This window comes from Rattus rattus, chromosome 2 (genome assembly GCF_011064425.1).
Source record: "Rattus rattus isolate New Zealand chromosome 2, Rrattus_CSIRO_v1, whole genome shotgun sequence".
Lineage (NCBI taxonomy): Eukaryota > Metazoa > Chordata > Mammalia > Rodentia > Muridae > Rattus > Rattus rattus.
Window position 1 is genome coordinate 23822206 of NC_046155.1, and position 13017 is coordinate 23835222.

The 13017-nt window shown below is 40.3% G+C and overlaps 1 protein-coding gene across 1 annotated transcript in view; it reads left to right on the plus strand.

Annotated features, from left to right (window-relative positions):
• Positions 1–5521, plus strand: part of Ptar1 (protein prenyltransferase alpha subunit repeat containing 1) — a 37262-nt gene extending 31741 nt beyond the window's left edge. The window contains exons 6-7 of the mRNA XM_032891725.1: positions 2287–2576; positions 4452–5521. Coding sequence (XP_032747616.1) covers positions 2287–2576; positions 4452–4794 — 633 coding nt within the window. The 3' untranslated portion in view covers positions 4795–5521. The remainder of the gene's footprint in view (positions 1–2286; positions 2577–4451) is intronic.
• The last annotated feature ends 7496 nt before the right edge of the window (positions 5522–13017 follow it).

The following is a 13017-nucleotide window of genomic DNA, read 5'->3' on the forward strand; positions in this document are numbered from 1 at the left end:
AAGCAGGCAAGCCGCTTCATCTGTTGCTCTTTTCTTAGTTACCTTGCTTCAGGATCTTTCTCTAGACAGAAACTCACCCTCTGGCCAGCTGGCCCGCCCATGGGTTCTTGGCATCTACCCATCACAGGCATGTGCAGCCATGGCTTTCCCCTCAGAGGCTGGGGATTTGAACTTGGGTCATCATGCTCAGGGAACAAGTGCTTTTTCAGTGAGCCATCTACCCAGCCCCCCAGACCCTGGGCCTGGAGTATCTCGTCTTAACTGATCAGGAGCTCTGTGGTCCTCCTGTCTCCACCTCCCTCACCCAGCACCCAGGGATGGCAGATACGAGCCCCATGCCTAGCTCTCTGTGGGTGCTGGAGCCTGTCCTCAGGTCTTCATGGCTGTGTGGCAAGCACGTCATCACCTGAGCCATCTCCCCAGCCCATTTAAGTCACGTTTAAAATAATTAAATTGGTTTTATTGAAAAACTTTCATCTACGTTTTGCATTTGCCTCAGTAATTAAATGATAAACCTTTTTAAAAATAGAAAAAGCATCTAGTGAGAAGTCTAAGTTTTTCATGCTATATACATTCAGTTTAGATAGCTGTGGCGCTATCAGTCTATATTGAGAAGCCAGACTGAAAAACCAAACTTCTAAGGATGACTAACTGTCCTATACAGACAGTGTGCTGATTCTTGAAAGTAATAACAATAGCCTTAATGATATTTTTCAGATACAGGCTTCAAGTAGAAACGGCTGTAGGTTTGCCAGATGTTTTTCTTGGAGATGTGTCAGCTGTAGCTTTATAAATGAATGTAGTGGCAGTGACTGAACCCATCAGAACTTAAGGATCCAGCCCTCAAAGGCTGAGGCAGAAAGAGCGTGTTCTAGGCCAGTATGGGCAATGTTACCAAACTGGTCCTGTCTCAACAAAAGTAAAATTAAAAAAAAAAAAAATCTTAAAGAAGATATGAGAACATTTAAAGGATATAATTTGCCCAATAATCTTAATCCTTTATACTTGTCCCTGCCTTCGTTAAATTACTCATTCATTCATCAAGTCTTTGGACATCTACTCTGATGCTAGTGAACAGAAGAGAATGGAAACATCGATTGTACTGGATAAATACCCTGTACCAATTTATCATTATATTAAAAATGGAACATCCTTATAATTCAGTGATAATGAGGACACCTGCAACTGTCATTTATGGGAAAATGTACAAGTACTATGGAGGTTCAGAGGGAACGATTACTCCTACAAAGGAAAAGACATGTGAGATGTGGGAAAAGGATCAGTACTGGAAAACCATTGCCTGGAGCCTTGGAGCAGGTCAAGTCACTGAGGATTGTGTTGTCTACACTGCTCTCCTCTCAGAGGCATGTGGTCCATTCCTTAGCTTGTCTGAGTACCTTGTCTCAGAGCCCGGCATGGTGCCTCTCAGCTGTCTCAGTTGTCATCACCACTTATGAAGCTGAGGACGAAGACCCTGCAGGCCTGGGGCCATTCTGGGCTACATAGTGAGTCCAGAAGCCTCAGGTACAGAGTGAAACCCTGTCTCAAACAGTCAGGAAAACCAACTCCTGATGGAACATGTCAGGCCTATGATGAACTTTTCACTTGATCAGCTACCTGTCCAGACCAGTACTAAACAATACTTCTTCACTAATGTTGCCAAAACCCATAGCATTTCATATGTAATGTACTGCTTTGTGATACAGTGTTTTAAATACTTTAGAACTGAATTGAATCTCACACTTTTGTTACCATCACCATTGAGAGGAGTTTGATTGAGGTAGTCAGTGACAATTGTGAGCTCTGGGAAGTTCTGTTGTTTGTGCACCATAGTTTGAGCTTTCCTTTAGAATTGCCAGGTGGGACCCAACAGTCTCTGTCTATGGCATTTATTGTGAAAAGTACTTACTTTGAGTTTCTTACCAAAAGTATAGTACATATTTGTACAAGTTGAATATAAGAAGTATTAAATATAATAAGAATCAAAACCACCTCTGAATTTATATTGTGTGTTTTGCCTTCTTTAACAGTATTGGAATTTGTGTTTTGGTTGTTTGGTATTTTGTTTTGGTTTTTGGTGATGGCGGTGATGGTTATCCACAGTGGTAAGGCAGAGGGAAAGAATAGTGAGTCTGTAAACTCTGTGCTCAAAACAAAACCCTTCTGCTTTATAAGGTAAGAGGCATTCCGTTTCTAAGAGAGCATCATGCAGGATTTCGTACAAGGTTGATGAGAAGGAAAAGCCTTTGTGAATGTTCTTCTCACCTCCCTTTCTCTTCCTACAAGATCCTTCTTGATGAACTATCTTCTACTAAACACTGGGCGTCCGTGCATGTCTCAGACCACAGTGGATTTCACTATCGCCAGTTCTTGCTAAAGTCCTTGATTAGCCAGACAACGACAGACAATGCTGTACCGCAGCACAACTCTTTGAAATGTGAGCCGAAAGATGAAGCAGCAGCAGCCTCAGCAGAGGAGCCCAGTGTGAACCTTCCCCAGCTCCTAGAAGAAGAGGTGGAATTCTGCACAGATCTTATTGATTCCTATCCAGGGCATGAAACCCTTTGGTGTCACAGGTAAGAGAGAAAACCTTTTGTGACTAACTGGGTGTGTCCCATGAGACTACAGAGCCTGTTGGATCTGACGTCTGTATCTGACGTAGTGTTCCTGGCTGAGTGAGGAGGGGCTTATCACCTCACCATCATTGTCCTTGTTAATGCGGGTTTCTCACACCGCTGCCTGTGTTAAGTTCACCCTACACAACAGAGTGCCTTGTGTTACTTCAGACATTCTATAGAAACACTAGGAAACATAAAAATGTTTCTTAACTCTTCGAAGATTCTGACTGTCAGCATCTCCGGGATAGGATGCTACCATGTGTTTTTAAGTACAACCTTCCAGATGATTTTGATGTAGGCAGGGCTGAACCTGATGATTAGATCATGGGATATAAGGTAAGCTTTACCTTTTCCCCTACTCTAATGATCTGCAAATTAATTATCTTTAGTATAATAACAACTAGAAAAGCCAGCGGTTTTATTAACCTGGATTTTTAGTACATTTGATATCATAAAGTTCATGTTGGGATGAAGCCCAGATGGGTTAGCCCATTGCTTCAGTTATTCTGGATCTTTATTTGGAAGAATCTCAACCTTTACAGGTCCAAAGTCTGCTTCAGGTCATAGGATTCAGTTTAAAACGAGACTTGTCTTTGCCAGTCAAGGATAAGGATTGTAAAAATTGTATTTCCTAAGTCAACTGAGTCCCCATACCTTTCTCTAGGGTCTAATCTTTCTCATGGCTGCTTAGTCTATTTGCTGCTAATCCACATTTAGTGCATTCAGAAGGCAGAAGTTATCTTTCATTTTTTCAGAACCTTCAAGAGTAGACAGTGGCCCTTTCTTCTCACCGCAAAGCATTCTGATTGCATGGTTTTAAGACAGGCCGTGAGGCTCTTGTTCAGAGACTTTGCTGTTCTGCTGTATCTCCTTCTCACAGTAGCAAGGCGTCGGGACTTAAAATGCTGATATTTAAGGCCTTAGCCCTTGAATGAGTGATGAGGTGCAACATCTTAGATCCTGTTATATGTCAGGTCATAGTTTGTGTTGCAGGTGTGCACCCTGGGAAAACTGTTTGGGTATTATGCAGAGCAATTTTTCATTTTAATAAGCAATTCCAGACTGCTCCTCCATTGAAAATAGGAATGGTATCTTTTATGTGCTTTGCTCAGAGCCCAGCACACCTCTTCTGAATACTGATATGTAAGACTAAAGTGCTAGTTTAGTAAGGATCTTAAATAAGACCTCACTACCTTGAGTGTATTATAATTTTTAAAAAAATGATTAGGGCCTGCTGGGCCAGCTCAGTTAGTAAGATGCTTGCCAACTAGCCTGATACCATGAGTTCTATCCCTTGAACTTAGAACATGGAACACAGTGGAAAGAGAGGACTGACTTCTGTATCCACACATCACATGCGCATACACATACACATACACATGTGCTCATGAATGAATGAATGAATGAATGAATGAATGAATGAATGAAAAAGATGTCCTCAGAAAGGACTAGGTAGAGGTTATAAACTGCATCTTTAGTCTGAAACTGTTTACTTTAACTTGTTTTTTAATTAGTTGTTTGTTTTTGTGTTATATAATAATTTATACTGAATATTGACTTTTGACTGTTTCTAATTCATGTTAAAGTTAGAACTGAAAATTCACTGTGATCCAAGTAAATATTTATTGAAAAGCCCTTAGAACAATGCTGTTTTCTCTCACAGCAGCCTGAGCAAGGGGAGAAACTCTGAGATCTTGGTCAGTTTCTTTCCCCTGGACAGTTGTGGGTCATAAACTGTGTGTGGGCTGACACTGTGTATGAGTGATCACCTTCTTTCCCCTGAGAACTTTGAGTTTGTCACGGTTGTCTTTCTCTTCCCCCACCCCATCACAGGCGACACGTTTTCTACCTTCAACATCACTTAAATGGCAGGCTCCCTCCAAGCTTGACTCCCCTGTCACCCTCAGACTGCTCTGGGGCAGCTTTGAATGACTTGCACCAGATTCCAACCAGCCCTCAGCTATCTCAGGCAATGGAAGTAGACGGACTGAGTGACTCAAGCAAGCAAGGCTATTCCCAGGAAACCAAGCGCCTAAAGCGGACCCCAGCTCCAGACTCCCTAGGCCTGGAGATGGAGCACAAGTTTATTGATCAAGTGTTGTCTACTTGTCGGAATGTAGAGCAAGCCAGGTATGCCAATGCATACAGGAAATGGCTGGTGACTTTGAGTCAGTGACAGGGGTGGATTCAGCCTAAGAAATTCCTTTTAGTGCAATATTGCTTTTCTTTCTCAACGCTATAGTTGCATGAACTGACTGGCTAACTGTATTTTTCATCTACAGCTTAAAAGTCTATAAGGAACCTTTTGTTTTATTTATTTTGTTAAGAGCCGGCATTCCTTTGGGTATAATCGTGTAGTTCCTTCCTGCTAAACAGTGTCTTAATTCTTTTTTTTTTTTTTTTCCTCTTTGGTCCATGGCTTTCTCCGTCCATACTTGGGCTTCTCATTTGGCTCTTGTGATTGCCTCCCATACTTACTCACCGCAGTTCAGTTGCTATATAGGCAGTTTCTTTAAACATTGAAAATTTTTGTTGTAGTTCAGCTTAAGAATATTAACACATATGCAGAAGAACTTACTCTAACTGCAGTTTTGAGAATAAAATGGCTAGATGGGGCCGTGAGGATGTAAGCCACTTCTTCCTCAAGCATGTTCTCCAGTTATCCACTAAGAGAACCAAAGCCAGGAGTGTTGAAATTTATATAGAAAAAAAAATGCTTCCAATGTAATCTATTTTTTAAATGATTATTTAAAAAAAAACTAAACTAATTTAAGAGTTTATGTAATTGTAGTACTGAGAAATTATTTTTATTACTAGTTTTGATAGATTGTTTTTACCTCATATTTGGTATATGCCAAAACAGCAAGTCAGCCCTCATAAAATAAATTCTTTTTTAAAAAAAACCCACAAATGCCATTTTTAGTTATTACTATGTTTTTCCTTCTAAAGTCACTCATGAAAGTGGGACAAAGAAATGTAGTCCTGTAAAACTTTTTTTGAAAAAAAATTAAATAAGTTACTGAAGTTATACTGGATAAACTGCAAAGGTTTTTCTCAAGTGGCTAGTCAGAGTTTACTGGCAGAATCTAAGGAGGAAGACTAGTTTTGAGCATTTAGTTCAATTTTTACTTTTAAAATAAAACAACACTCTTTGATACTAAATTCATCAGGGATAAGTACCAAAGTCCACACTATAGCTATATCAATAATAAGGGCTGTGTTTTTCAGGTTGGTGAAGTTGGGTGGGAATGGGTCCAGTCTTTCTTATTCCATCCACCCCTTTGGATGAGCTGTGATCCCTCCTCTCTGTGTATACACCTTCTCTTATCTTGCCAGTTCATTCCATACTTTCCACCACTCACTGGTCTGTATTTTTTTCTCGTGTGTCTTTTTTCAGGGATGCCTACTGAAGCTATTGTCAGTGTTAAATAGCTTAATACCTATGTATAAGCACAGGAAGTATGACTAAGAGGTGCCCCTCTCACGTTCCCTTTTAATGATTGTGTTGGTCAGGGTTTCTATTGCTGTGATGAAACGCCGTGACCAAAAGCAACTGGAAAGAAAGAGTTGATGTTGCTTATACTTCCACGTAACGAGTAGTCCACTACTGAGGGAATTCAGGGCAATAACTGAAGCAGGGCTGAAACCTATAGGCAGGCACTGACGCACTGGCCATGGGGGAGTGCTGCTTACTGACTAGCTCTGTGGCTTGCCCAGTTAGCTTTCTCGTTAGTACCCAGGACACCAGCCCAAGGAGTGGCACCACTTACAATGATCTTGACCCTCTCCATCAGTCACTAGTTAATCCACTGTAGACTTGTTTGCAGCAGCATCTTATGATACATTTTTCCCAGTTGGGGTTCTCCCGTCTCAGATGACTCTAGCTAGGGTCAGGTTGTCATAACACTAGCAGGTACAGTGGTAGAAGCTGTCTCTTGTCCTGTGTGTGTGCAGAATGCAAGCGATGATTGTGGAGATAATCCCAGCCATCGCGTTTGGCATGTTCTCTCTCCTCATGCTTGGTTATGTGCGTTGCGGGTTGAGGGATAGAAGGAAAGGCAAACCTCTCCTGCCTGGCTCTGGTGGACACTGCAATAGCGTTAAGAGAAAAGAAACGGACTTTTACTTGAGCATCATGGTCCTATTAAGTAGCAGACTGCTGAGCTGGGTGGCACGTAGGAAACCCAGGAAAACTCCTACCAGCCCCAGTACATAGATCTTGCTCTCTTGGGGCAAAGTTGTTTTTACTATCTTATAATATTTACATAATAATATACTTACTATTGTGAAAATAATTCCACAGCCTTCTATATACAAAGCATATTTTGAATCATTAAATACCTCAGGTTCCACCTGGACCTCTATAGGGAAAACCATTACAGAATGTGTAGGTCCTCTGAGATTGAGAAGTGACACAAATGACATGCGGTTCCTGTGGCTGCACCCTGTCTTGACTCAGTCTTACCTTTTCTTCTCGGCATCCTTTTTAGTGTCCCCAGTAATAGGGCTTCTCTTTGCTATAGTGTGTGTCAGGACACAGCATAGGCTATGCCTTATGAACATCAGCTAAATTTTTATAGCGCTTCATGCCTTTTTATCTCCTACTCAGCCTCTTGATCATCTAGGTGTCAGCTGCCTTCTAAGGCTCAGCCATGCCTTCCCAAAGCCGTGGACTCCTCTAATGTACCGTGGTTGCATCTTAGTGTGTTGGAAGTAGGGAGTAAAAATGCAGATATCTAAAAGATCCCGTTTCTGTGTGGGTTTTGTGTGCTACATTTTTTCTAAAATTAGCATTTTCAAGTGTTCATTCACAGGACTTAAGATTTCCCTGTAACTTTTCCCTTAATGTTTGGCATCCACCCTCACTAGCAAGCCACTGTCTTTGACCAAGTGAATTCATTCAGTAGAGAAAAAAAATGTCTAATTTAGGGGCTTTTTTAGTCATACTCGTCTACACACACATTTTATATATATATATATATTGCTGTTAAAAGGAAAAGAGGGTTTAGACTGACACGTTGCGTCTGATTTTACTCCTGTGTATCAAGAAATCTACTGACATACAAAAGGCAGTAAGATCCGTGTTCTTCGCCGTAACCCTGTTCTTGTTTTAAAAGTCTTTATTTTGGTAATTGCAATGCCAGATTATATCATATGCCTTGCACATCATAAGGACTTAGTAGCTATTTATTAATGATTACAAGCTCTTTGAAGAAGGGAAAGATTGCCCTTGCTCATGAATGATGGAATAATGATGAGGAAATTAATGAGTTATAAGGGAGTGATAGCGGCTAGCTCTGTAATTCCTAAGGAACGCTCCCATGTGTAAAGTCAGTGAGATTTAGAGCTGCTGTCTTTATTCCTTTGCTTAGATTTGCTAACGCTCAGCCGTGAGATGGAGCTTTGGACTTCTTTTTAGCCATTCTTTGTCTACAGTAGAATTCTCAAGTCAGTGCGATCCACTTGATGAGAATATTGTTTTCTTTCACTGATGGTGTGGGAGAGCAGATCTTGCACACAGCACCAGAGGCACATTCAATGATTCTTGGGTTTTAGAGACTTGTTGATCTGTATTTATACAGGCCTCACCCAATCCCCAACTTGAACTGCGGACCTTGTAGGTACTCCTTGAACCTGTTTGAGTCCTTTTTTAAGCCTGGGGGTTTTCTACCGTCTTAGAAGCTTTGGGCCCAGACCAGTCACATTTCTTACTCTTAGGGCCCAGCTCTGACTTAAGCTAATCATGACATTAGTTCTTTCTCTTTGTTTTTGCCGGTGCTGAGGCTCAAGCTCAGATTTATTATCAGTCATAGAATTAAATGTGTACAGATTCTCACCAGAAGCCACTTATAGTTTCAAATAAGGGCTATGTAACATACAGTGTAAAAGCAAACTTTGAGTTTATGTGCGGTCTATAGCAAGCATATGTGACAGACAATGTCATTTCAGTAATGTTCAGCTCCTCTCTGTTCACATTGTGTGTGTGTGTGCCTGCGTGCATGTGGATGTGTGCATATAACATTCTACATGTTCTCAGTCTTGCAATTTTCCCTTATTCAGCACAAGGTGGTGTCTGGGAAGATTCAGCTGTAAAATGAATACTGAACAATCTACCCCCCCCTTTTTTTTCTCCAAAACCTTTTTTTGGGTTTACTGTTATTTTCCTTCTAGAAATTGTACCTTAAAATTTTTTAAATGCTTTATTCTAAAGTTTTTTAACATTGTAAAAACCATATCTTTGTCTTAAATGAAACTGCAAACCCAACCAATGTGTTTGTTCCCTCACCTGCAACACACACATAGTTTGTAATGAGCTCCTGCTTTTATTAGAGAAGCACGTTGGGGTACCAGGAATTTTCACAAACTCAGATTCATAGAAGCAGTGAGTAAGAAAAAACTATCCCAAGAATTCCACATACTGTCGTACAATGTCGTCTTTCAAAAACTGTACATTGTGTTAACTTGAGTGCCTTTCTAACTGTGGTACAAGTTATCTTTTACTGAACTCTTGTGTTTAGGTAGTAAAAAGTGTAAACATTTTATCAGCTCATTGTGTTGCAGTGAGATAGACTGACTGGAGAAGATAGGACCTTTTGATTTATAGTTCATTAATTGGCAATTTTTATGTACTCTACAAAGAATACCAAAAGTTAGAATTCATTCTGTCTGTCTGACAGCAAACGTTTTGACTTTTGGAGGCATCATAATTGAAGGGCGGTGTGTGCATAATTAAAGACACATGAAAGCTATGCAGCTGTGCTTGAAGGGAAGCAGGCACCCCAGGCACTGCCGAGAGAAAGCGGGTGTTGTCCCAGGTGACCCTCTGCCTTATTCTGAGAACCTGCCTTCTCTCCCAAATTCAGGCACAGGGGGAAACGGGACTGGCTAATACCAAAAGAAAAGGTGAATGCTAAAATGAAATTTCAATTTCTATGAATTTGTGTGTGAAAGGGAAGGCCTGTCATAGTTAATGATAGCATATAGTTGTCATCTTGATTTCTTAAAAATATGTAGTAAATATTCCAAAGTGCTTTGCAGAGAATTGTTGTATAATACATCTCTATGTTGTGTTCATAATTGATGTAGAAACCAGTGTATCCTGTGTGGCTTTAGGGTGGGAGGAATTCTCAGGCTCCCAATGTCTCGACCCTCTCAGGCCATCCCCATCCCCGTCACCACGGAACAACTAGAGGCTGTTGGTTTAAAAAGAAAGGGCAGCTAAGTTGATCTGCTGATGAAACCGTGCTTCAAAAGATGTTAGCTGTACGTAGTTCATGCTTTCTGAACACGAGCGCGAACCACAGAGCTGACCCTGATTTTATTAGTCTGTTGTTAATCTCAGGGTGTAGAAGACTTAATCAATTTAGAACAACATTTTATATTCTTTGGCCAAAAAAGAAAAGGCAAAATATTGCTAGTTACTAATTGTTAGCTCTGAGTGTGCGAACTCTAATATGGACCATCTTGCTGCTTGTCCTGTAGTTGTATTAAGGATGTTATCATAAATGTTGCTGTGAAGAGAACGTCTGTGTTCTGTCTCCACTGTGGGGAAGTGGAGGAGATTATATTTTGTTTCAGTTGATGTTCTCAGCCTTTAAAAATCGTATTGAGGAAAATAGTCACTGTTGTTTTGCAAACCAACAGCTTTTTTGCTTCCTAAGACTTCTTTTTCTCTGCAAGTGTGAGATGCAAGACAGACAGGTTCAGGGCATCACATAATGCTGTGCGCACTGTTGGAGATTAACAAGTCAGAACTGATAAATGCTGGAGGAGGAGGTGTATTAGCATAGCTCTATGTTAGCGTTGCCCACATTTAGGTAAAATGTACGATTTTGTAAGAAATGCACAAGTTTAAATATACAAGGCAAGATATACCATTGTATAACATTGCAACCAAAGTCGAGGTTCTTTTTAAGTCTAAATATGTGAGCGTGCATGTGTGTGCACACGTGGGCATGCACATTCACACATCTAACAAGATCTAGAGCTTAGGCTTACATGATTTTTTTTTTACACAGAAGATTTTTATGCAATGAATTTTTATTTTCCTATTTGCTCAAAGTATTTTAATTTAAGGCAATTTCTTGACAGACAGCCTCCTCCAGTAAAGTTGGAAACTGACATAGGTTCATTTGCCGTATTTAAATATTTGTGAAAACTGATTAGGTGTTTGGTGGTTTGTATGTTTATATGTTATTCTGTCTTTTTCCCATATTGTTAAGGATTCAGCCTTCATTTCATGCCTAGCAATCAGTTTCCTAAAAGCACCGAGCAGTATGCAACAGACGCTCTGCTCATATTTACAAAGTGATGCATGAAACATCTGAGGTTGGTGTAATGTGCCATGGGATGTGTGCTAATACCGACTCAGAGGACACTCCAGCACCCCCTAGAAACCACCGTTTGCCCCCACATCCAATGTCACGTATTTAAGGCAGGTGGCTTTCTGTTGGTTAAAGAAGTGGTGTAGATGGAGTGCAGACATGAACGGCTGTTCACTAAGTCCTTAGCTATTGCTCTAACATCAGACTAAAGCGCTCACCCAGGAGACAGTGCCCTCTCTTCACTGAGGAATAGATGTTTATAGAGTGATATGTTAGACAGTGAAAAATGTTGCTGCATGACGTGAATTATTACACTTGTTTGTTTAGGCTGGCGTTAGAAACATAGTAAAGGTACTATTTAATAGACTTGTGACGTGAAAGCAAGAGTCGGAAAAGTCTAAGCCGTATCTCCCTGTACAAGGCACATGTAATAAATGTCTCTGAGTGTCAGCAGCCGAAGGGCCTCACTGTCTTCCACAGCCCATTTATATATTGGCACATCCAGTACTTTGTAGCGGAGGGTTTCCATTTCTCTCTAATTCTCAGTGGCTCTGCACTGTCTTAAAAGTGATAATGATAACATGGGAAGTTAGGCTGAGTAACCTCATACCATTTCCTCAGAATATATTTGACACGAGGAAGATTTTTTTTTTAAAATCAATGGTATTGTAGTTTAGGTACCTATTCTGGGTTGACCTGATGCAAAAGATTAAACAGTTTTGGAACAGACATTCCTACGTGAACTGTGAGGAACCAAGCGGAGTACAAGTGTCATTAGGCCTTGCCTTCTGGTGGGCGTGCTGATGCGTGATCGTGTATGGGGATAGTCAGCTTTGTATTTTTGCTGTATTTTGTTCTAGGAGAGTAGCAGAGTGTACACTAGACTAGATCACATCACTGTTTCTGAGCTGGAGACAAAAAAGTGAGGTATCTAAGTATTCCAAATATTTATATACTGCTAAGAGGAAAACTTTTCAAAAGTACAGAAACGACTTTTTCTAAACTCAAGTGTTTGTGTGCTAGTTAATTGCTTAATTTAAAAACATTATAAAACTGGGGGACTTTCACTGAAGAAAAAGATCTCAGATACTATATTCTGCTATCAGAATTCACCATGGGTGATAGTTTACATTGCTTGTAGATTTTCCTAAAAGCATTCAGTGGGCTGTAGTTAACATTGGACACGCTAGTGTGATCATGGTACACTGTAATATCCCAGACATTAAATATTAGTGTGGCTAGCTGTTTCACTGGAAACAACTGTCCTCATTGATAGATACCACTTTGCCAGGAATGACAGTCTGTATTGAAATTCCCTTAGCTCTCACGAATAGCAATCCAGAGTTTTAAAAGGATTAAATCTCGTAAATTCTTTACAGTTAAAAGTGTGTATCTTGGAGGGGAATAAGAAAAACTTTTGTAAAAAGGTATGTGCAAAGTACACTTGTGGTATTTTGGGGTTTAGTACCCCAGCTGAATAAATTATGCTAAATCTAAGGTTATCACTTGTACTTTTGGCTAAGATTAAATGTAAATTCTGAGACTAACATATCATGTATTGTCTATAGCTGGGTGCTCACTGGAAATGTAAAGTGAGCCCCAAGGGTATTATTATTTTCTAAGAGCAATCTAATTAACTTTTAATAATATATCTTATTTAACCTAATCTTTTAAAACACTCTTTCAACAATAATCAATGTAACAAAATGAAGGAGCCGTCTCTCTCCTTTTTCCTTTTAGTCTTCACAATTCACTGTGCGTGCAGTCCTGCCGCCCTCCACTGCAGCCACGTTTCATGCTCTCGGGCTCCACATGCGGCTAGGGCAGCAGCGCAGATTCATAGGGCACAAAGTATGGATCTGTGTCAATTTGGATGTGACAAATAGACATGAAATTTCAGTCCTTTAAGGATTATTTAGAAAGAAATCTAATGAAGTTTTCCTTCATTTTAAGTTAACTTTGCTCTAGAAATGTGGGTCAACCTGATCCAGTTTGCCAAGCATTATTTGAAGAAGAAATCCTGTGCCATGTATAATACCACTGGGACTGTCACAGAGTACTCACGGTGCACTAGT